The sequence below is a fragment of the Pagrus major genome, chromosome 18, assembly GCF_040436345.1.
Source record: "Pagrus major chromosome 18, Pma_NU_1.0".
Classification (NCBI taxonomy): Eukaryota; Metazoa; Chordata; class Actinopteri; order Spariformes; family Sparidae; genus Pagrus; species Pagrus major.
Genome location: NC_133232.1, coordinates 26,767,180 through 26,792,229, shown reverse-complemented (window position 1 = coordinate 26,792,229; position 25,050 = coordinate 26,767,180). Strand labels below are relative to the sequence as shown.

General features: G+C 42.4%; 3 protein-coding genes across 5 annotated transcripts; all 3 read right to left on the bottom strand.

Annotated features, from left to right (window-relative positions):
* Positions 1-8: 8 nt before the first annotated feature.
* zdhhc5b (zDHHC palmitoyltransferase 5b) lies at positions 9-12,689 on the bottom strand. 3 transcript variants are annotated; one of them, XM_073486424.1, is made up of 12 exons: positions 12,628-12,689; positions 8,793-10,231; positions 8,201-8,322; positions 7,845-8,002; positions 6,958-7,130; positions 6,734-6,836; positions 6,531-6,622; positions 6,120-6,252; positions 4,704-4,812; positions 4,414-4,520; positions 2,718-3,649; positions 9-2,213 (listed from the first exon to the last, which is right to left on the bottom strand). In XM_073486424.1, exons 2-12 carry the CDS (start codon positions 8,939-8,941, stop codon positions 2,108-2,110), a joined length of 2,184 nt encoding a protein of 727 aa, XP_073342525.1. In that variant the 5' UTR covers positions 8,942-10,231; positions 12,628-12,689; the 3' UTR covers positions 9-2,107. The 3 variants fall into 3 exon arrangements, with proteins under 3 accessions (XP_073342525.1, XP_073342526.1, XP_073342527.1); XM_073486425.1 differs by lacking the exon at positions 12,628-12,689 and adding an exon at positions 12,480-12,619; XM_073486426.1 differs by lacking the exon at positions 12,628-12,689 and adding an exon at positions 12,411-12,440.
* A 1,548-nt stretch (positions 12,690-14,237) lies between these two features.
* Positions 14,238-17,594, bottom strand: clp1 (cleavage factor polyribonucleotide kinase subunit 1). Its single transcript, XM_073486933.1, has 6 exons — positions 17,512-17,594; positions 16,280-16,584; positions 16,005-16,112; positions 15,797-15,916; positions 15,343-15,480; positions 14,238-15,242 (listed from the first exon to the last, which is right to left on the bottom strand). The coding sequence occupies exons 2-6, from the start codon at positions 16,559-16,561 to the stop codon at positions 14,556-14,558; spliced, it is 1,335 nt and encodes a 444-aa protein (XP_073343034.1). The 5' UTR covers positions 16,562-16,584; positions 17,512-17,594; the 3' UTR covers positions 14,238-14,555.
* Positions 17,595-18,021: 427 nt separating this feature from the next.
* Positions 18,022-21,575, bottom strand: selenoh (selenoprotein H). Its single transcript, XM_073487193.1, has 5 exons — positions 21,501-21,575; positions 20,969-21,101; positions 20,596-20,738; positions 19,488-19,607; positions 18,022-18,284 (listed from the first exon to the last, which is right to left on the bottom strand). The coding sequence occupies exons 1-4, from the start codon at positions 21,517-21,519 to the stop codon at positions 19,501-19,503; spliced, it is 402 nt and encodes a 133-aa protein (XP_073343294.1). The 5' UTR covers positions 21,520-21,575; the 3' UTR covers positions 18,022-18,284; positions 19,488-19,500.
* Between the last annotated feature and the right edge of the window lie 3,475 nt (positions 21,576-25,050).

Here is a 25,050-nt window from a genome sequence, read left to right as displayed (position 1 = left end):
TGCTCTCAGTTTTTCATCAGTTTGACCTTTTTATTCTGAAGACATCTTTTTAAAAATTCTTTATAAGGCCATTTTGGAAATGTCTTTAATGTACTCGTTACAGATATTTGTGAAACTCGTTCCATTCATCACAGCCCACAATAGCGATAGTTTATCTCACACAGAAGTATACGACTATACCCACATAGTTTCAAATTGTTCATCGTCCTCGGCCAGAGCAGGAAGAAAAGTAACACACAGGTTGTCTTTATCTCTTTACGACGGCTGCTTGTGCCATTAGTGATGATTCTTTTCTTGATACCACCCACACATGAACCTGTTGGTTAACTCACAAGTATACACGCCAGTGAAGCATTCAGCACGACAAACAAAATATCACATGCACACCGAAGACGTAGCCTGGGAGGGTTGAAAACTCGTAACACAGTCGTTTGGGTTGAGGGATGATACTTGTGTGCTTCAAGCGTGTACTTTCCCCCAAAGACGTGCTACATTCAGCCAGCTTTGACATTCTACTGCAAATACTACTGTGGGCCTTGATAGAAAAAAAAAATAAATAAAAACTTTACTGTAATGCCCCGTTCCTGAAAGACACACTCCAACACACACTTCCCTTCCTCTAATTATTCCTTCCTCAACATGGCTGTGATTTAAAAAAAAAAAAAAAAAAAACTGTACCTTTACAGAAGTGTTTTAAAAAACGAACAAGTCAATCAAAAAAAATCTAATCTGCCTGACATTTTTTCTCAGAAACGTGTAAAAGTAAAAACCAATAGAAAAAAAATAAAAACGTGCTTGCTTCTCTATGAATGGTTTCAAGGCAAAAATTGCAAACCAGTCCCTCCTTAAAAATCTATTCAGTGGCATATCGCATTCACAATTTCATTTGTAACTCTTTTTTTTTTAATAAAAAATATTCATACTTCTTTTCTCATAAAAAGAAAGAACATACTTGTAGAGAAACTGGTTTGAAATTGTGTCCAAAACTACAAGGTTGTCTTGTCTGGTGAAATAAATAAGCCCTTCCCCCACTGCCCCTATTTGGCTGGCCATCTGTTAAAGGTATAAGGTTCTGCTAGCATCTTGATTGACTCACAGACAAAACATTACAGAAAAGAAGAAAAAAATAAAAAACACCAAAAAAAGACACAATGATCTTAAAGCTACAAACAGATTTTGCATAATGTCTCTAGCATAAACATTACAAGCGTACATTCCACAAAGATGCTTGTGCTGCAATCGTGATTCAGAATTTCTTTGTGGCTTTCAAAAAAAAATTAAGCTCAATCATTTTGCCACTTCAGCTGTCCACCAAAGGGTCATCATTCTCTTTGGACGATGTCAATTCCAGCAAGAGCTCATGAGTGGCTGATGCAGCCATTAAATATAAACAGGCAACTGATTAGAAATCGCTTTCATGAATAATTACACACAGTACACATCTGCCACCCTCATCAATAGTCATCTGCAATACCTGACAATCTGACCCAATAATAATCTGCACATTTATATAAAACAATATTTAAAAAAAAGATTTATAAAACTAAAATGATACTGTGTTTATAGGTTGGACTCTTCTCTCCATGACTCTTTATCGATAAACAGGTTGCGTGGTCCGATCAGACAGAGGAGAAGATGACGTTTCGATTGGTCAACAGTCCTGAATCCTCCCTATAAAGGCCATCCTTTCCTCAAGTGTTGGACACGGTGGTCAATACTCTGTGTGCTAATGTACCAAAGTAAAACAGCAAATCACTGAATAGCTATGCGTGTTCTTTAGACATATCTGTACCCAGCCGTGATGATACAGTCACATCAGCCTATGGCTCACAAAGTGGCTAAATGGTGACGAATTGATCCTGTGAAAAATTAACCAGTGTCCCCTTTTACTCTTTGTTCAAATCTGAAAGGCTAACAGAGAAGAGTGGCCAGTGGCGTTACAAAGATAACAAAGTAAGTACAGCCTGCTCCTTTAGTCTGCTGCAGCGGAGAACCGTCTGTTTTTCAGGGGGCTGCAGTCATGAATAATATCCAGCTTGGGTCGAAGTAGTCCAGTGACTTGTCTCCCTCCAGCTCCTTGTGATAGACCCTGAAGGATGCCTGTCACTCAAACCGATATCTCGTAAGTGGTCCCTCCAACGCCTGTCACCTTCTTCACCCCGCCCCCTGGTTTGGATGTGGTGTGATTGGCCAAGACTGGGCGAGAGGTGGATCTGATTGGACAGTCATCAGGAAGGGGAGGGGAGTGAGGGATGAGGACAGAGGATAAATGGATGTGGAGGTGAGTGGTTCTACTTAAAAAATAACAACAAACAAGCACAAACATAAAAATGTTTCTCTACCATTGATCTTGTAAGGCATTTGGTAACTAAACTTAGTGAGTACGAAAAAGACATGGACAGAAAGGCTACAGGACAGAAGTAAATAGCAGCATGGTTAGACATGCAGTCACAGAGCTAAACATGTACTGGCATGCTCTTATCACTAACGCATACACTCCACCAGGTGAACCAACAACTTCCATACACACTGTTGAACCCTAAACAAGCAAAGACTGGCTGTAACCCGTAAAGGAGGAAAAGGAAGACTCACACAGATCAGGGAGGAAGAGGAGGGCTGACACAAACCAGGGAGGAAGAAGAAGAGGATTAGGAGGAAAAGGAGAATGAGGAGGAAGAGTAGCAGGCTGACGGATCTGGCGACGGATCACTACTCACTGTGGAGCATGTTGCCCTCCTCCGGCTCCTCCCCCTCCCAGCACAGTGCTTCCTCCTGCGGGCCGAGGTTTGTGCTGAGGCCCCGCCTCCCCAGTATAAGACTGGGATTTGCCGAGGGAGAGGCCGCGAGGTGGCGGGGAGACAGGGGGCTCTAGTGAGCGAACCCCAGGGGAAGAGGATGAGGAGGAAGGGTTACGAGTGGCTCGGGAAGAAGAGTCCTGGTTATGATGGAGAAGGTGCTGGATCTCAGGAGGCCCAGAGGAGGGAGGGGGCGGGCTGACAGCACGCAGGTAGGCCCTGTGGGGGGAGGAGAAAGTGGCAGAGCCCTGGAGCAGCTGCCCCTCCCTCTGCTGGGCGATCTGAGCTGAGAGGAAGGGCGACGTGTAGCCCTGCAGCCGGGTACTGGGTGACATCACCTCAGGTTGGCCTGTTATAGTCGCTGAGGGAGACAGAGCATGAGGCTTCTGCGGCGACAGCTCGTGGGCTGCTGACTCAAACTCTGGGCTCTCGGATGGCGTCAGCAGGCTATCATAGGACAGGCTGCCATTCCGAGGCGTCTGATTGGCCAGGCTTTTGTAGCTGGTGTCTGTGGTGCCCTCCGATTGGAGCGTGGCCAGCGGATTATGTGCCGTGTGCGCTGAGCGCAGGCTGGAGGAGCGTGAGCCGCCAGTGGACAAAACCAGAGAGGATGGGTAGGAGGTGTAGGAGCGCCCAGTCAGGGAGTAACCCGACATGCCCCCCGTCAACCCCGCAGCAGTCCCGCTAGGGCCTCCGGGGCCCTCACCCCTCTCCCCTCCCCCTCTGCGCGCCCCTACACCTCCCCCCACCACTGTGGCCCCATCCAGGCTGCTCGGCTCTGAGCGGTAGCTAGGCTGACGGCTGGACTGGAGAATGGAGGGAGATGGAGAGTCAAGACTCTCCCCACGGATCATCTGAGGAGAAGAGAGAGGAAGAGCAACAGACCAAAGGTAGAGCAGAGGAGAAGAGGAGGAAAGTGTGATGAAGATGAAGGCAGGAGCGAAGAGGAAGGAAGAAAGATGAAAATCACAATGTTCCCTAAAGAATAGATATCATAGCACTAAAAACAACAGTTTTCTACAGATTATAACAGAAAATAAAGAGGTGTGGGGAGAAATTAGATGCTTGACCGGTGCTCTACTCCATCATCACACTACTGGACTGGAGACATTGACTGGCTTGAACAAGCACTGACACTGCATGTCAAAGACTGTGTGTATCAACACTTAAATGGAAATACAAATACATACAGTACATGAACTACACATTCCAGTCAATGCAGTCTCAGGGGGAAGGATAGGTCCACTCAAACACAGAGAGCCAAAGGGATACACACACACAGATGACACTAGCTGAGACTTACTGATCGACCGATGGCCACTGAATGATCAATTAAAGTAAAAAAACAAAAAGAGGGGCATGGTATTAACCACAAAGTAAATTAGAAGGGGCTGGGCATGTCAGCCACCAGACCATCTGTTACAGTAATCCATGGGATATTGTTCTGTTCACTTCACTTCTTTTTAGTGAAATAAGGAAAAACACATGAAATTTACAAATGCTAAAACAAGCTTACTATGTTAATATGCCGTTAATACTCTTAATATACTGCAACTACATAATGTTATGTGAATTGTTTACACTCAATACCTTGAGCTCTGTGCAAGTGTAAATGTACCTTGTTGGGGTGTGTGAGGGCAGTGTGGTTCCTTCCCGGGCTGTTGTAGGCTGGTCGGTACTTGTACATCGATGGCGTAGGAGGAGCTTCAGTCAACAAGCTGCTCTCTGAGTGGCAAGAAACCAAAAGTGACATTTGAAAGAGGTGCATCTGTGATTAGAAAACATTCAGCTGTTTGCAAGTAGGCAAGTAACTGAGCATTACTTGATGTCCTTACACTCAGATGTTGACACATCTAGTGATATATCTGCCACTACCCAAGTACACGTGTGCATTTGTGTGCGTCTTACCCTCCGTGTCAGCACGGGGCAAGCCGGGGTAACGAAGCTCCGGCTTCGGAGGAGGTGGAGGCTCTGCATCAGCTGACTGGCTCTCCATCTGATCTAGACTGCTCTTGGACTGAAAAAGACACACAGAAAAGACATACAGCATTGCAGGTTGTGTTCAGTGTGACAACAGAACTGAATCAAAATCCCATTTAATTAAATAAATGATGAGGGTCTCTGGCAAAAAGGGCTACACTAGGAAAAGAAAACACAGTTTTCAGGCAAAAGAATTGGATGTTTGCTGTAACAAAATGTAACTTTATTTTACAATGCAAAATGCCCTGGCCATTGCAGGTAGATTACTTGGTATAGTTCGATTGTTTGCCTTGCAACTGTTGCAGTGGAGGACAGAGCGGTTGTTGCAATAGTAACTTCTTGCGGTATAAAGTTCTGTTTCATAAACCATTGCTCAAGGTTTTGGCATCTGATAAACTTTCAAACATACTGATATACTCAAACTATTTTTAATCTGAACACCCACTTAAGCTGCTGATAGCACATGCGGCAGAGCTTTCTGGTATGGTATTATATACTCACATTCAGAGGGTGAAATACTCTCTCACAGAAGTGGGGTATAGTGTCGTGCTAACATTACACAAAGCTGGCACAGTGGGGATACATCCATTAATTATTTAAATATTCTGACACAACAATGGGATTTAACTGTTAACTGAGTTTCAGCGTTTAAGGATTGTTAAAGAAAGTTCCCATTAGATAAATTACTTAAATATAGACAGGAGGAGATGAACCACGGATTGTTATTTGTCTATATTAGCCGTATAGTTTGCAGAATTACAACTGGTGCCAGTATCCATGCCAGCAGCTGCATCACCACTACAGGCTACATCAGCTGCCTGTTCAGCTCATGTGCTCATTTGTGGCATAGCTCACTTTTTGTTTTTTTCTTTATGAAGGTCTGAGGACCAAATTGTTGGTTATATAAAGTGAGTTCACGTGATGTACAGATGTACATGTACAGTTTTAAAGTCACGAGTCAAGGCCGATGTCCGATATATCAAGCCGATATCAGTCGGCTCTAATAATTAGCTTAATTTTGTGACACTTTGAGCCAAAAACTTTATTTTGACATCTTTGGAGGGTCATTTCAGAGACTACACTTATTACCGTCCAATAGATCTTTTAACCAGCGGACCAATTAAACTGATTCAAAACACAGAAACTCTTATAAACACAGGAAACAATTTTCTGTATTCCTAAAAAAAGGTTTTCATCCTACAATAGGTACAATCAAGAACACAATATATACCAATTATTTCTTAATAACACTGAAATGCCGAGAACATCTCTGGAGTTCCTACATCCAAACCTTTACATGTAGATCGCTTGTTTTTGTCTTTTGTTGGATTTAGTCTCACTCACCCTGGTGCTGTGACGGTCATTCTGGATGCCGTTGTCCAGGACCTTGGCCTCTAGCTGGGCCTCCGTGAGAGGCGGTCTGAGAAACGGTGGCTGTACTTCCATTGCCTGAGGGCTCCGCCATCGTCCCATGTATCTGTTAGAGGGACACACACATACATTTTAATCCTAATGAAATCAAAAGCGTTTAACAACAGGCTCACCAGAACTTTGCTCTATTAAAATCAGAAGCCACTCACACTGTGGTCTTGTACTCGTATATTCCATTAACTAAACAGACAAGTGAGAACAATAAAAGAGGAGGGCGGAGAAGTGGAAGGGGAGAGGAGGCAATGGAAAGAAGGAGGCAGTGGAAATAATTGTGGAGTGTTTAAGGAGTAAACAGATGAGTGCAGAGGAGAGAGGAAGGCTGACCTGGGAGCCTGGGAGCTGCAGAGCACATGTGAAATATTCCTCAAGCAGCCATTGGTGAAGGGGTTAACGCCTCCTCGAAACTTCCCTGTCACCTACAGCGAGAGGGTGGAGGAGAGAAAAACATTCAGACTTCTACATTAAAATCTTTCTGACTGAATTCAATGATTCAGAATGTGACACACACATCCAGCTCCTGTCTGTACCTGTTCATTTGTGGTCCTACCGCGGGCCACTAACACTATGTGGAACCCAGTCAGACCAGCGACTGGGACAAAAAACAGACCAGCCACACACATTACAGCCATACTGAGAGGAGATGGTCAAGGAGATTACAACAAATGCAGCACAAAGTGAAAAATCACAATGGAAATAAAAAGGGGAAAGGAAGTCTCATAATTTGTCCTGCAGTGAGCCAAGTAAAGGATACGTAACAGCAGCGTGTGGTGTGTCCAGCTGCTGGCGGTGGTGGAGGACATAAACCAGGCCGAAGCCAAACACGTTCATGATATGGGTGGTAAGCGACAGCAGGAAGAGGAAGAAATAGCGATAATTCCTCCGACCAATGCAGTTGTTCACCCATGGACAGTGATGGTCGAAATCCTGAGAGAGAACAGGATCAAAGGAAGACAAAAATATAATGATGATACGCAAACACTGCAAAACATCAAGATCAGACGAGTAGACAATTTTTGCCTCCCACACTCACACATGCTAAACTAAGAATAGGACAGATCTGGGTTGAGCTGTCAAGTCACACAGGAGTTTATGAGAGCTCACTGTGAAATTAGGACCTGCTCGACAAATTGAACACAGAGGTACAGAGGTGTGGAAATGTCTCGATTCTCAGATGCATTGTGATGCTGATACTGAAAAGATTCTGCATTGATGTAGTGGTGTTTGCAGCCTACGTGACATTATAACCTTCTCATGTTGATTGTTGGTTGTCCGGCATCAGCTGAACAATAAATCTAAGTTATGCTGCAACATCGCACTCATGCAATAAATTGTGGGCGTACATTAGGCTAACACTACTTTTATATGTTGGGAGATATGGTGGAGGAGGCAGAGATCAGCAGCAAGTGATTAAAAAAAAACCCACACACACCCAGTAATTTAGGAGTGGACATCTGGGCACATTTCGGATTAACGTCTACAGCCATAAAGAATATAGAGAGCCCAGCTAATCAAAATGAGCCTAGATAATCAAACATTGTCACCCTGTTCCACTGTCATATAAACTGTGAAATTATTTAATTTCTCATTTGGAGTCACAATACAGCAATATATTGTGTGTGTGTGTGTGTGTGTCTGTACCTCGACACAGTTGTCGCACACTGAGCAGTGAGAGCAGCGTGGCGGGCGGTAGAAGCGGCAGGTTGAACACCACTTCATGCGCACCTGGATGCCTTTGATCTCCACTGTCTTATAGAGCGGAGCGCGGAAATCATCCTCTTTATCCTCATCCTCCTCCGCTAAAGACACCAGAAACACACACTGAGACTGCACCATCATCATAATACCTGACAATATGGTCTCCTCTGCATTGTGTTCACTAAATGATTCAGTCAATTTCTATTGGATCCTGGTCATTATGTCACATACTAGAAAGCATTGCATATGTATCATGTGTATGTGATGAGTAATTTTGGAGGAAAAAGACTTGTGTTTACCTCTAGGGAAGACTCCAGGGTCCATGAAAGTGGCCATGCAGAAGTTGGCGAGGGTGAAGAGGAAGATCACGGCAATGTAGATGGGAATGACAGAGGAAATATACTCTGACAACCACGGGCACCTGGACAGTACGAAGTAAGATGGAAGCAAAATTAGAGTTTGCAAGACACAGAGCAAGTAACACTCCATCAGGGACTGTTGATAAGCCTTTGTGCAAGGCAGTTTACCGACAAACCGCTCCAGTGAAGCTGTTCAGTGGCCACAAATAAAAGACTGTGATTGTAAATGGGGAGCTCACAGGTGTGAGGAACTGTGTTAGTGCGCATGATGCTGAAAAGGGGGAAAGTTTGCTCAGGGAACCTAAATGAATAAAGGTTAAACAAATAAAAGAACAGCAGGACATCTTCAGATAAAACAAAAAACACGGGGATATTTACACATGCCGTTAGCAAACACAAACATGTACAATCATTAATCGTTACGCAATGACACAACTGTGTGTGTGTAAATATATGTCAGCACTTTGGACACGGTTGCATTGTGTGCTCGTGTGTTTGCACATGTGAGGGAGACTGACAAGGAGATACTCACGTGAAGCAGAAGAAGAGGGTGGTGGACCCGACGAGGAAGGTGGTGGCTGCAGACACCGGGACATATCGGCTGGGTCGAAACGGACGGGGAGGAGCAGAAGCTGGGACACCTACTCCTCCCCCAACCCCCCCACTACTGAAACCCGGCATCAGAGACAGAGAGAGGGGAGGAAGACAGCGAGAGAGAGATAGATATCTACTGTCTACCTACTGTAAAGGGTGGTCTACAGGTCAAAATGGCAAATATGGTGTTTGTTTGGGAGGAGGGGCCATGACTACAGACTGGAAAAAGAAAACCAATACTATGCAAAGCAGCAACTGAAAGGAAACATGAGGGATTCTCTGTGTCCTGACACTAACAAACAATCACTCAAAAACAGATTTTTTTTCTACCTAGCAATATACAGCTTGTTGTGAATATTTAATTTGTGTGCATAATCTTAATAGAGGCGTACAAAAGCAAAGCTATACAGGAGCAATGTGATACAAAAATATGTGTACATTATTCATAAATATTTTTGTATGGCTTTAAAGTAACCGTATTTGGTGCAAGAAAATAAATAAATCTAAGCTTAAGCTGCTCCCTGGCACCAGTGCAACCTTAAAACAGCTGTGCACGTATGCAAAAGAGCAGACACTCGCACATACGACTAAAGTTTGAGCAAGCAATCCGAGGTTCCCTCCACTCCTGAATACTCTGTGTTTACATAAATGCTCGTCACTGTGCTTGAGTTTTGAAAATGTCTCTCAGAGAAAATGAATATAAAAAGAAAAGACAGAAAATTATAGAGGTAGTGGTAGTGGAGGTCGCGAGCAGAAGCACATACAGGAAAACAGGCAGAGGATTGAGCGCAGCAGCTGCTGATGACTTCTGTGATTGTCCCAAGAGGGCTTATTTAGGCACTGGGTGGGTAAAAGAAACTGGGGATGGCGGCAGGAGGGACAGTTCCAGCGTTTCAAACTAAGTCAGCAGGAGAAAACAACTAAACAAACAGATTCACTTTTAAACCAGTTGCAGGAAGCTGCTTGACATCAAAACAAAAGTCCAGCTGTTTTTTTCTTTTTAAAAACCTGCTAAAAAAAATGTTTTTAAAATGATGTCTAGCCTCAACTTTACAACTAAAATAGCTCAAATAGCCAAGCAGAGTCCCCTGGATCTCTTGAGACCCCTGCCTTCAGTCTTTGTGTCGATAGGGGGACAAAATCAACTCATCCCAAAAAGAAGTCCTGCGTATTTCACAGAGGTGCCTCCGCACTTGGCCGGGTCTGGGTGTAGAGACCTCTCCCACCTCCAAATTCTCTGCAAATAGACCTCCTTTCCCATTCTGCATCCCTTAAATAAAGCCATGTGCAGCAGTCTGATGCATTTTAGTCCTTTTTTCTCTCTGTTGCCCTGTCTTCTTTCACCCACTGCCTCCGTGGGTAAACTGCTGCATGCCCCTGTAACAAAAAATATTTAAAAATCAAACATTACACTCAGTGAGCAAAACCTAAGTAAACAAAAAAAAAGGTTGCAAATAATGACAGCTGAAACAAGTAGTCAATTAGATTTATGGGCAGCCTTTTCTGAGAATCATTTTTTTTCAAGCAAAAATGCTGATTATTCCCGAGTTCGAACTTCTCAGTTGTAAAGATGTGCCATGCATCTTTGTCCTATGTGATGGTGACAAAAAAAGCAATTTGAAAATGTGGGCTTTGGGAAACTGCGATGGGCATTTCAATTTACACTGTGTTCAAAATATCCATACAGGAATATATTGTATTAATTCCTCTCACAATACGTTATTGAACCACCGGCGCCAAATATCAACATTTTTGTTAAAACGTGCTCTAAACTTGCCTAATATTGGCAAGTTTAGATATATATACTCAACTCGTTACACTGTGTCTTGAAAAGGCAATACACAGTGAGACTCTAGGTACTTTTTTCTACATTGTTGTTTCCAGATGCAGTGGATAGACCTAATTCCTGCTTTTTTAGGGATCTTCTTCACTTACACTAACACCCGTGATATATCAAGATGAATGCTATGTATCAAGTATCACAGAATTGCTGTATCATAACCCTCGTTATCGCAATAAACTTATTGCAGTGGTTCCCAAAGTCGGAGTGCCTGGAGTTACAACAGGAGGAGCGAGACAAGGCTAAATGATTGGCTGTGGTTCTGCACCATTAGCAAAGAATTGACAAGTTTGTGACAGGACTCCCAGGTAACACAAAGTAACCTTTGAATCTACACCAATCAAGACAACTATCAAAACAACGTCAAGAAAATATGACAAGTCACATCTTGCCCTCAGCTTCACCAGTACAATGATAAAGTGAATTTCTAGTAAAGAAAATGGCCTGGTTTTTGTTTGCTGCCAAGGATTTGCAATTTTGTGCGGAAAGGGAGTTTTGAGAAAATCTTGTTAAGAAATGAATGCTGTTACACAATGCTAATAATAGTAATAACAACAATAACTACAGAAAATGTCTGGGGACCAATGGCTTATTGACATAGTATCGAAAGTTACTTCGTGATTCCCACCCCAAATGATTAATCAATAAAAAACTCGGCTGATTTAATCACTAACATACGGTAGTGCCCAGTAGTGGTGAACAGAAGTTCCTACAATAATACAACGTTTGAAAAGGTTTCATTGGGTCTACACTTCACTGTCAGAGGTAAATGTCCTTGTTAGGTTACAGAGCAGACTTATCTGAGAGAAACTGAGTTTCACCCTGATTTCACAACAATCAGGCTGACTAACCAACTTCTTACCGTCCTTGAAATCTTGCGTTACACTGTGTGCACACTCTTTTCTCACCGTTACTCATAAACAAAAGTTGTTCAACAGCCTGCTGCTGTTAAACAGGCAGCTATCACCTCCATGCCCTCAGGTGCTCAAATGAAAACTCCTCCCACTACAGGATATTCAAAACACCGAGGAGACAACGATCTGTGACGGGGGTGGACGCCTTTGACACACACACACACATCAGATTGATATCCCTCATCTCCAGATGAAAAACGAGTCCGTGCAGTGTGAACAAGGTGAAAACGGATCCGGAGTGACTGTAATCCGATAGTTTGGACACACCCCTCTCCTCAACAATCACCAGAGCTAACAAACACAGAGCTGCGGCCAGGGCACAGTCTCTGTGCCCGTTGTTAATCATCTCATCTGCCCCACAACAAATCCCCCCCGACTATAATGGATGTTAATCCTAAAATCTCCGTGTCGAGCCTTGTCTATCATGTCACCGCAACAATCTGCAGTTCGCCAGCTAACTCCATCGATAAGTGGCCTGTCGAGCTCGTTTAATCAATTTTCCCAGCGATAGCGACACACAGACAGTTGCTGGCTGGTGTCTTATTTAAATCTTTATCATTTGACTGACAATCACTTCATCCATGAATCATACCTTGAAATCGACCAAGCGTTAAACAACAGGCCAGGGCAGTGCTACGAATCAGTCAAGACAACTACTTCAATCTGCTCACACCGCAATGACCCAAATCAAGAAACACTTCTCTTATATTGAACTAGGTAATAAACACTTCGATGTTTTAGTTCGATGTGATAATTAAGACGTTTAAACGCGACACACACTTAGTAACCAGCTAGCTCTTACCGAGCCTCGAAAGTTTTTTGCGACACTGCCCAGTCCTTTCCCACAGCTAAAAGTGTTAGCTAACGTTACCTGGCTAGCATGGGAGCTTTACACTCGCGGAGTAGCTTTCGTTGACGGCTGGCAAGATAAATGTTGCCACGTCCGGCTAAACAGTCACCGAGAAGAGCAGAAAAAATAAACAGGATACACCTAAAACCGAACATGCGAGCTGTCTTGCCTGTAGGGTGTGGGTCGTTGCGGTCCTCCTTCAGTTAGCCGCTAGCAAACTAGTTAGCTCGCTTGCTAGGCCGACTTCGGAAACCCGGAACTAGTCCGTCGTCCCTCAGGTGGGACGAACAGCCAATCAGAGACCGAGGGGGCGTGGCCTGAAGACACGTCTCAAACGCCCTGATGTAAAAGTGATTTGTTGTTTGTTATTAAAATGTTGTGAGCCTTTTATATTTTTATTACCAAATACAATTAAAATAATACCTCTCAAAACAATAAACGAATACTATCCTTGCAACACATTTGAAGGGAACATTTCCTCATATTGCTAATTTTGCAACAACAGAAATGAGGAACAGGCATGTCCACTAATTTCATAAATGTCCCCACTGAGCCCAACTTCTGGAGAGATCTCTCTCTACTTCAGAAACTCAGAGAGTCTGGTGTCTCGGTTGTGGGTCGTAATAGTGAAAACGTATGATTTCATCAAACTTCTATGCCTAAAAACTGCCACAATTATAAGCTAAGAATAATTAGTCTGTAGTCTTTGATTTTTTTCTTGTGAAATAGGCTTCAGGATGAATTTATTCATGCAAAGCGTCATATGGAGGTGGAAGTTAGTGCCACTGCTTATATTCCTTGAGCCCTGCGTCCAGGGGCAGCCAACATGCTCCAACATGGGGCATCACAGAGGCTCTGAGCAGAGCCCTCCTGCAGCTGAGAGGCCCTCATGCAGTCCAGCCATCGGCCATGCGATGCGCCCTCTGAGCCCAGAGGAGAACTCCTGCATGCCCATACCAGGAGCCACGATGCCCTCTGAGTGCACACCCACACCTAGTCTAGCCCTGCCCCTTTAAGGCCGAGCTGATGAGCCTAAGTTCCGGCTATCGAGACGAGGAAGACTACTTTGGATACAGGCTGGCAGCAACTCTGAAGAGGCTTCGTACAGCAAAGAAGCAGCTGCTACGCATCACACTGTGTGTTGGTTCAGTTTGAGAATACTGTTCATGTAAGTAAAGATGTTCTGTCCAACTTAAATTGTTGTTGTTTGCATTGTTGTCATAACATTTAGAGAAATATCAACATCATAATAATGTGAATGAGCATGTAGGCCTATAGAATATTTGACATTGCTGGTATGAGCTGTCAGGTGTTTACAGAATAAACAACAAAGGAGCTCATATTGTAGTGCCCCTAAACAGTTACTAACATACTGGTACTGTGTTGTCAGTCAGGATGTCACCTACAGTTTAGTGTCCTTTGCCCCACTTATGTCCAAACAGACATGATGACCACTACAGCATGTATACAACAGGGAAGGTCTGGCATGTCTCCCACTTCAGACATATTAATGGTAAGATTGCAATGTTGGATGAGGGTTTGAGGAAACACTATTATTCTATATATTCTATTTTAGTGCTAAAAGCCCATAAAAAGCCTTTGAAACTGAAGTTTTCACAGGCTTGATTAAATGTAATCAAGCACAGACACACAAATGTTTTCATAATTAGTCCATTATCTCCAAGACATGCAGATAAATCCAAAATGATACGAAGTGCATGTGTTAGATAGGAAAATATGCTGACAACAGAATTTAGTGTAATTAACAGAAAACACAGAATTTTTCATATAAAAATTTATTACTCAAAGAGAAAAAAGTGTTTATAAAACAGATTATCACAAAAATAATTCCTTCACCGATAAAACATCCTTTTCCACAAATTGCCCAAACATCTGTACAGTGTGGTCTGTAAAATGGGGTATAATTTACAGCAGCTACCAATTTCAGTACTTAAATCTTTCTCTCTTTGCCCTCTTTAGTCCTTGCAAAGCACAAACTAGACGACTTTGAAACAGAATCCAGCTCCTTTGGCACAAATTCTTCTCAACAGAACTCCTCTCTAAAATGATCCACACTTTTTTTGCGACCGAGCCTCATCATTTCATATCCATAAAGCGGATGTCCATGATAAGCAGAGTGTGTCTGGGCAGTGGTCTGGGCGCCGGGGACAGCACTTTCATCACCTGTGTCTGCGTGTCCACATTAGTCACCACAATGAAGCCACACACAGGGCTCTCCACAAGACTCTTTCGAGCACCGTCCTCTCCGTCCTCGGCACTGCTCACGCTCAGCACATGGTACGTCAGGTCTCTTCCTGGTGTCACAGGTACCAGCTTTAGCTGTGTGTCATCCTGAGACATTCCCAGTGGCAAACACGAGTCCGGAATGGATGGTGCCCCAATCTTGTAGATGCGGACGTCCGCAAAACGCACTTCAAAGGAAAACGGGTAGAAGGACACTCCACGGAAGCCGTAGAAGTACTCGCGGATCTTCTCATCCCGAGCATCCCGACGGCAATCCTTGGAGCGCTCCACCACTCCTCCTGACTTGGGTAGGAGCACCACCCGCACAAAGTGAGGGAGGTCTCGTTTGAGTTCATTGTAGAGCCTCTCATGGTCCAGCACCAGCACCACATCAACCTCAAAGGCTGAGGCACAGTGGACCAGAGCCTGGTATCCAGAGCCTTTCACCCAGCCGCAGGTGTTGATGATACAGCCTCCCACGCTGGCCTTCCTGTTCACCTCACAGCGCTGGGAAAACACCTCGGCCAGGCGTGACGTCAGCTGCACATTAAGAACAAATACCAGATTAAATTGGGCAGAGACAAACAAAATAACTGTTGACAACACAGACTAAAAACATCCAGAATCTCTCTTTCCTCACCTTGTTGTAAAGTTTGATGTTGGTCCCTGGGGTAGTAGAGCCAAAGTGGTAAACCAAAGGAGCCTGGACTGAGAAACCCTCCTCCACGTCTGCTGGACGCTCAATGCACAGAGCTGACACTGTCCCAGGTACAGACACCTGAGGAGCAGAACATACTTTACATACTCAAACTGATGTTTTTCAACATTTCCATTCTGTATCACAGATTCTGTAATAGATTGCGTGAATCACAAGCATCTGGTCACTGTTGTCAATTTTGTGCAGAAATCTTGAGCTATAATGTTATATTTCTGTATGTTTTTACTGTTGTTCCACCAGAATACCCTAAAAAACTCAAAATATTGTTTTTCAGAACTTATTGTACACGTGACTATAATAAAATAATACAAATATCAGCCATCGATGTTCCCCTAATTTCCATAGATTTGGTCGATATTCTCCAATTCATCCATACCCCACTCTGTCCGACATCCAGTTCCACCAGTGTTGGCCGGCGGCCCACCCTCACAGCGTAGCTTAATAGCAGCCGGCACACTGTTGACTTCCCCACATCTGTAGGTCCCACCACCATCACCTGAGGAATGATTAGTTATTCAATGTCAATGGAAAATGCATTTGCCTGAATCTGACAAGCTTGCCTATAGTTCTTGATTAAAACCTACCCTCGGCCCCCTCTCATTGTCTCGCTCTGCTTGCTTTCTCATCTGTTCCAGGGCAGCGTGTGTGTTCAGGTAGAGCAACATGGGAGTATCCTTGGACACATAAGCCACCTGTGACAATGAGGGAGAGATGCCAATTATTTGAGCCTCACATTCATCAAATGTCAAATTCATAAAGCCACACATGGTTAAATGTGATACCATGTTCCATAGCAAGTTTAATCACCAAGTAAGCAAAAATAGAAAAATTTCAAATAGACCTTTGATCACGTGCTCACCTCTGGTTTCCCAAAAAGATTGACACTGCAGCCTTGCCAGGTGAAAACTGCGATCTTGGAGCCTGGTCCAAATATGTACTTCTTGTTGCGGTTCAGCTCTGAACCAAACACCTCAGCCATCCCTGTGAGGAGCTCCAGCTCAACTTGCTCTGCTGCATCCGCCGTCTCCCCTGCCTCCACCTCAAACCGAAGTTCAGTCTCCTTCTCCAGGTCAAACCTGGTGCAGGCCTTCCCGGATGCTGGAGCATCTTCAGTCGTCTTCACTTCACCCTCTGTTGCCATGACTGACAAGAGAACGTCTATACCTGGCAATAATGGCATATTAAAAAGAAAAAGTTACATGCACACAGCCTTGTCCTTGTTCTCCTTAGGAAGGTATGCAGTTAAAACACTCAAAGAGAGTATGATTGTTCATGTAAAATAATAATAATAATAATAATAATAATAATAATAATAATACAGAACTGTATAGGAAAAGGTTCCCATGAAAGGTTATCTCTGATGCAATATTAACAGGTAATAATCTGCAAAACAAACTTTTTGCAGTTAGTGCATTTACTTTATGGGTTAATTTCAAGGTTTAAGGTTGTTCTCTGCTGTCATAGTTTTGCATTGAACATATAATATGAAATATCCTTAAAACATGTAACTCAGTCGGGGGACGTCACTTTACTCAATGACAGAAAAGGGTTCCCTTGAGGAAAAGGGTTGTGAACCACTGCTTTAAGGAATAGTTACAGACTAAATGTATGGAGGAGAGATGCCCCAGGTGGTACAATTCGTTAAACATATTACATTTGAAGCACATAACGGTGCCATAAAGAGAAATACTTAATCATACCCACTCAACCAAAGGCATTTTGGCATCATGTTGTTACCTTCAATCCTAGATAGCAACTAGTTACCTCTCAACCTTAAAGAGGCTTAACGTTGAACAGAAATATCTGCTCCTTCGCATGTGGGACATTGTAGTATTGGGATAAACTTTGGCTAAAGTAGCTAAGAGTTTATCTGAAAGATTTTACAGCATGTTTACCTACACATGAGCACACTGTGAGGACAACTCAACTCATTGGTTATTAGCAGCTAGCAGGCCGTAGCTAACGTAGCCACGGTTATTTCAGCAATAAAAGCGGAATTAAAGCCTTCAGACGCTCCAAATGTCAGTAAACTACTCCCGTATTGTAAGCTGAATGTCAAAAGGGTGATTATTTTTAATGTAAAGTACTTACGGGCAGATTTCAAGCCTTATTGTAGAATTAAATGTTCCCAGCTCTCGAGAAACCGCTGCTGTGGCTGGTCGCGTGATGATGACGTCACATCCTCAGCAACAAATCGTGTGCAAGCTTTGTTGAGGCTCGTCGGTGAAACATGTTTGGTTGTGAAAGCCATTTTCGGGTCTTTCATTGCTTAAAGCTAGCAGTTACTCAATTATACCTTAAACCACAAGTGAAAATTCAGTTTAATTTAAGAGAGAGAAACTTACATTTGTTGTGATATGGTCACAAATGTTATTTTGAGGGTTAATGTCATAAAGATAATCAAAAGTGGATGAACTGTTTTTTTATATACTGAAGAAAATGTTTTTTCATCATCCCTAAATGTATGAAGAACTTAAAGTGATTCGAGACATCAAATGAGATATCAATCCAAAACAATTTAGCAGAAATATCTGAGACGTTGTTGATGTTGTTTATTCCTGCAATAGAAATAAATAACAAAAAAAACACACACACTCACAATAACGAACAAAAGAAAACTTTATTTACTAGAAACAAATATAAAAGCACAATAAACCGTTGTCAAATAGGGAATAAACACTTTAAGATCAGCAGGATTATGCAGCTGAGTAATATATAGGTTCAGAGTCGCTCCACTAGGTGTCAGCATGTATCCAGGAAATGTGAGCTGTTGGAGCCGGGATCATCAGAGGAGGGACTGAGAACATCCCATTAGTCACTCCTCATCATTCTGCTTCCATGGGCCACATCTCCTGAACTCTTGGCTGCATGTAAGACATGATTTTATCTTGTTAAACTCTAAAATATAAACATTGCTTATACACTATGGGTTTCTAGCTCCTCTACAGCCTTAATTCCCAATTAGTCTCAACCAGCAGCAATAGAGACACTTGCAAAGTATGGGGGTAAAGAAAGTTTGACCGAATTGAATAAGCATTAGCATGAATTAGCATTCATTTCAATTTCAGAGCTCCTAATTTCACCTTGGCATCTAGCCTGCCACTGAAAGTAAGCATTCTGTTAGTTTTAGTCTTAATGGCTGAGGGTTGACACTGTCTCATAAGACCAACTAACAAGCAGTGAACACCTCCATAAGCCTGGTGACTCATAATACATGAAAGAAATCCAAGTTTGGGTTATGACACATGGCTCTGGGGGGGAAAAAAGCAAATTTATGTAAGGGAACAGTGACAGACACATTGAAGCATCTTATGAGATGCTGGTAAAAACCCAACTAACAAGCTATGAGTCAAGTCCATAATCCTCATTCTATTTCAGGGAGCATGTGTGTGTGTGAGTTTCTTTGTTTTATAAACAAAAAACAGTTTCCAGCGCACACAAAGTTTCATTTTGAAGAAAGAGGATGGATGGAAGCAGTGAGTCATTGTGATGAGTCTTATTTTATGATTTAAAAAAGGCTGAACAAACAAATGTCTGTTTACATTTTGGAAGGAAACCTTTTCTATTTCAGCATTTCAATTATGCCACAAAATAAGTAGTATAAATTGACAAAGCCAACTTTTTTTTTTTTTACTTTTGTGAATTAGTGGAGAACATTTCAAAAGGCTACAGAAAATACTCAGTTTCATATTTCAGTTTTCAATATTTTAAAAACCTAACATCTTTCTTGTCCACAAACTAGGTTGGTGATATCAAACGTCCCTTGTAATACATCACATTTTAACTCACTTTAAAAACAACCTAAAGAACCTTTTGGTAAGAGACATTCCAACATGAGCTCTGCAAAGCCTGGGTTTATCACAAATAATAAACATGTATGTTTTAAAAACAATGTTTGCACAACCCTTGTACCACTAATACAAAGTAATGTACCAAGCCCTTAAGTTTCATTTCACAGTTGACTCAAATTACTTATTTAAAGTGGGCTTCAAAATCTTTGATACATTTGTTATATCTTGTGTTTTCCCTGTTAAATTATTTCATCTGACGGCATTGAAATGACAAACCTTCAGTGGGCGTCTACTCAGCCTTCAGGGCCTCCTGTAGAGCAGCAACTACAACATCAGGTTGAGGAAACTTCAGCTTACGTGGCGGACCCTTTTTTATTCCAGTCCACAGAGATGTTTCTTTAGGGATCAGAAGTAACAGAAACAGTCATTTATGAGGACAATACAGGAGATGGGCAGTAATATCCATGTGTTATCAAAGCCTCTAGAGGAGAGCAGTAAAATCAAATGCTTTCAAGACAATTTAAGTCGTCTTATTAAAAATGTGAACAGCAATAGCAATGTACAAACCACTTAAATTTGGAGCACAAATAATCATTCACCACAATAAACAGAGCACACATTGTGTGTAATTAGACATGGGAGTATTATGTTTTCACACGTCTCATTCTTTTGCAAACTTTATCCCCTCTGGTGGCTATTCTGCACCCCTGGTAAACACAGCCCTCTGTTGACTGTTCTAGCAGGGTTTAATGAGACATTCAGTCAGAGAACAAGTGTTAGCAGGATTTTACTTTCTTCACTTCCTTTGTTAACACCTCAGATTTACAGCTGATGTGAAATCTGTGAAGATTAAATTACAGTAATTTTGTGGTGTCAATTTCCTGGATGGTTAAAAAATTTGTTTGATTTAATTAGGAATCACTCTGAAGATTATGTATATATCATATTCCTGTATATGCCTTTCTTGCCCTTATTGGTCTTTCTGCAAACAACTCCTCAGGCCCTGCTACCAACTGTTTTAAAATGGAAAATTCTTAAAAAGTGAAGGTAAAACTGTCCAAAAGAAGGCCTGTGATTGTCCTGAGTGACAGGGGCGTTGCTCCTGGGAAGACGCATTGCTTTATGACATTTGTCACCCATGCTATGACCAACAAATTAAATTCCATTCACCGCCACCAGTATCCATCTCAGAGGTGAAACCAAACTAGGTGCATGGCATGCAGAGGTATGTTTCTGTTTGTAGTTTTAGTGAACCGAACCTTTAATAGCTGCTACAAACGGGTAAAAGCCCAAAAACTGAGACAAAGCGACTTGGCTGAAAATGACCCTTGGGAGCACCAAATGGTTGAGTTATTCTTGGATTTTCCCTCTCCGCCCTCCTCACCTTTGCCTCCATCCAGCAGAGTGATTTCGAAGCTGTTCCTGCGGGGTTTCTCAGGGTTGAGCACCACAGTCAGTTCAGGGCGGGCAGCCAGGAGGGCAGATTTCACCTCCGCAGCATTACGCCCATACACTCGTCAGCTCTTACTGAAATAACACATCAACCATCAGATGGACATCTGTCAAGGTTACTAAATCTATCCGTCCATCTGCTGCATGTGATTCAACAGCTAAGTACATTAACAAGTACTGTCCTCGAGTACAAGTTTATGTTACACTACATTAGTAACACCATTTTATACCACTACTCAACTGCTCCATGAAAGTGAGTAATGAGTAACATACAGGCAATAGTGTGATTTCATGAAGTTGCTCACCAGTGTTCAATGACCACCCTTTGGCCTTCCTGGCCGTCCTCCTCCTCTCCTCTGTCCTCCTCCTCCTCCTCCTCCACGGATGGTTTCTCCTCCTCTACCTGAACCTCCGCTTTGCGCTTCGTCCCTCGACGACCTGAACACACGTGATGCTACAGGTTTGTTTTCATAACACAGGGTGCAGCTTTCGACCCTGACTACTTAAAAATGGACTGTTGTAGAAGATAACATTAGATAACTGACAGCTGTTTAACACTCCTGCGACTGAAAACAGAAATGTTGATGTAGCTAACTCTCATGTAAACAAAGCTTGAATGGTTTGTTCCACTGTTAGCCACGACGATAGCTACTGCTGACTCCTCAGCAGCAGAAATGAGCAAGTTTAACACAAACATGAGATGACAACAGCCGTAAAACAACCTTAACCTGTGTGTTAACTAAACAAGACACATCACATCTCTATATTGTCGCTGAATGACGCAGTTGTAATGACTTTTAGTGGGCCTGGACAACACATACAACACAACACACCCACCTGCTGCTTTAGACGCCATTGCTGTTACAAATCTTTCGCGCGCATGTCGACTGTACCAAAGTGTCGCTGAAGGGGTTTTCCGGAAGCCGGACGAAACCATTATCGGTAAACATTTCTATCATCAAACTTAAGGTTTTGATGCTGATAGCCAACACCGACATATGTATATATTTACAAATATACATTTCAAAGACATTTATGTTTTTGACCGTACAGAATATACATTATACACACCGTAATGTAGCTTTTGTTGAAAAATCAGTAGGCCTTCCTTGCCGCCATTTTTAAAACCCCTTGGATAAGGAAATGGTTGTTAAAGGTGCAGTACGTAGTTTTGGGGGAACATTTTTAATCAGAAGCATAATATCTTCAATGACTGATTTATTATGCATAAACAAACTAAACAAACAAACTGTCTTTGTTTTCATGACTAAATAAACCGAGTAAACAAATATTATATTTGGCGGACCCTGCCACCTTTCTAGCCTCAAACAGTGTTCTGGGGAACTTTATTTCCTCTGAGTACAGCTTGTTAATTCAGTTATGGAAAAAATAAATATTTCTGAGTTTGTTTTATTACCTCACTAATATTGTAAATATTAAGTTTGAATTTCCTCTCCCGAAGCATATAGTGCCCCTTTAAGTAGTCAATCATAAATGGATTGTTTTTGTGTTTGTTTGTTGCTTTAAGCTTACTGTGTTTTTATCCCCAACAGTTTTCATTGCATATTTATCTGTAAAAAGCTAATGTATCAATGGTATTCAGACAGAGCATTAATTTTTGTCAACTCTCAACATCTGCAGCAAACTGCTGTGGATGTTTTACCAGTCTGTGGTTGCCAGTGTCCTCTTTTACACTGTAGTGTGCTGGGGGGGCAGCACATCCAAGAAGGACACATCCAGACTGGATAAACTGATCAGGCGGGCCAGCTCTGTGGTCGGCATGAAGCTCGACCCTCTGGTGACGGTGGCAGAGAGGAGGACACTGGAAAAACTGCTGGATATTATAGACAATACCAGCCACCCTCTGCACACCGTCATCAGCGACCAGCGGAGCCTGTTCAGTGAAAGACTGCTCCTTCCCAAGTGTAGGACCAACAGACTTAAGAACTCCTTTGTCCCTCATGCCATCAGGCTGTACAACTCCTCACTTGGGGGGAGGAGGAAATAGGAGGAAATAGATAACCGGCAATACTGCAATACTGTGATTTCACTGTGCAATAACTTATTTATCTATTTATCTATTTATTCACATACATACCTGGACACTCACTTTCGTGCAATAATTTCTGTACAATAACAAATATACAGTCCTCTACATGTACATTTATTTTATTTTATTTTATTTATCCTATTCTATCTTATTTTATTTTAATCTATTTTTATTGTATTCTATTGTATTGTATTTTGTTCTATTCCTATCTTTATTCTCTATTTTTTGCTAAGAGTTTATTTTCTCGTGAACTGTATGCTGCTGGAAATTCAATTTCCCTGAGGGAGTCATCCCAACGGGATCAATAAAGTGAAGTCTAAGTCTAAGTCTACAGGCTGCTACAAAGTGTTTGTACCCTGTCTGAACTTTTGTGTGCTTTACCAGAGAATTCGCTTCTGACTGCCACTACCTCGAGCCAGGATTGATTTGGCAAGCCACCACAGCCTCTTCTCTTTCATGGTATCTCAACTGCTGCTCTGGTTTAGGTTTTAAAAGAATGTGACAAAGATGCTTGAGAAAGCAGACTTATTTGTGTTTTTTTTCTTTTGTTTCCAGCAGTTGTAGGTTTAACACCATTTATTTGACAATGCTGTAAAATACTGTATGTATTGTAACACATTTTAAACAAGAGAAGAAACCGCTTGATACACAGATGGTGTGTTTTGACCTCTGAACGAATCATGGGAGTCAGACTTTTTTTTGGTCGACTTTTTGCGTCATCCCATTCAGATCTAAACCTTAGATACACTTTGCGATCAATCGCCCCTTCTGGTTACTCCAACTGAAGATCTGTGACATGTCCTCTGCAAACAGTGGGGCAGATGAATGCAGGTCCCGGTGTTGTGCTCCCTTATACTTTAACTTGTTTCCATAATCCCCAAGCTCTGACTTGGAAGGGACAGATGAAAGACAGCATCCAAAACAAACAAGAAGAAAGTGCGAGAAAACCCTGCAGAGCAGCAGACGGATGTGTTTGAAGACTCCAAAGACAAGAGCAAATATGGCATTACCGGAATAGAAATACCAAATCCTCGTGTCTCTCACAGTGGACGTGGCAGTCACATTTTTGGCCTAAAATCGTCTAAAGGACGTCACAAGCTGCGTCTGTGCCAACAAACACTATACAATCTCCCAGAGCGAGGCGGTGCGACTGACTCACAAGCACTCATCTAATCACCGTCCTTTTGTTCTCTAATAAAAACACAAAGACACATCAAGTCTACTCTTTCTTTGCATCCCAGCCTGTCTTTGCAGTCTGTTGCAGAGTATTTTTAGCCACGCGGGTTAACCCTCAGAGGAGCGGACAGACCATCAGACAGATGTACTCAGTCCTCACCCCGCTCTCCTCTTTTACCTCTAACTGACTCAAGACCGGATGTACAGAACTCCTCCACACTTCACAATCTGTACTCCTGTGATCACATGCACACATTCATGTTCACACCCTCATGAATGCACCGCAGATATTTCTGTGTGAACAGAAGGCGGTTCGTTCATTCATAGATTCTGGTCTTTTTAAAAAAAATTGTATGTTTGCTGTTCTCAGCTGCTATCTCACATATTGCAGTCTGATTTGCTTCGCAGTTAAATTCCTTTACTTTGAAGAATCAGTTCTTTGCCAACAGGCCTTCACTTAAGGTTTGTTAACCCTGTTAACTTTCGTACCAAACATAATACAAAAGGCTGCAGTAGGAGACACGCAGGTTTCCATCATGTCTCTTTTCTTTAAACTACAAGACAGGAGAGTCTCTGAAGAGTTGTGGAGCTCAAACCATACTAGCGGTGCGACAAAATATCGAAACGGCAATATATCGTTCTACTTCCTCCTCAGGTATGATTATGGCTACACTGGTGCCAAATATCAATATTTTTATTTTAACATGCGGCGCTCTAAACAGATTCCCCCAGACAATTTGACTCAGCAGTGTCACTAATTCATGACCCTGTGTGTTCCCATTTATCAAATAAATGAGGATAATGTAAACGGAAATGAACTAACATGGCGGTGGGATAACGGTGGAAAAGCGAGGGACACATCGTAATTTTTCAAGTTGAATGAATGAGTTGTATGAAAACCATTTCAAAACCAGTTGCATGACGTAATACTAAGAGCCAGAACCCACTGCCCAGGTTTCCCACTGGTGCCCTTTTGATAGAACTTTATCCAGTGACACACACAAACAAGCAATGGGCTCATTATTGCTCAGCGGGTGAGCTGATACCAAAGTCTCACTGTTTCTGTGAGAATAATTAGTGTTTCCACTCAAAATGATTTATTCAGAAAGTCAGAGGATCTCCTCATCTCTCTGTTTTGCCTCGCTCGTTTTCCTTCCTCTT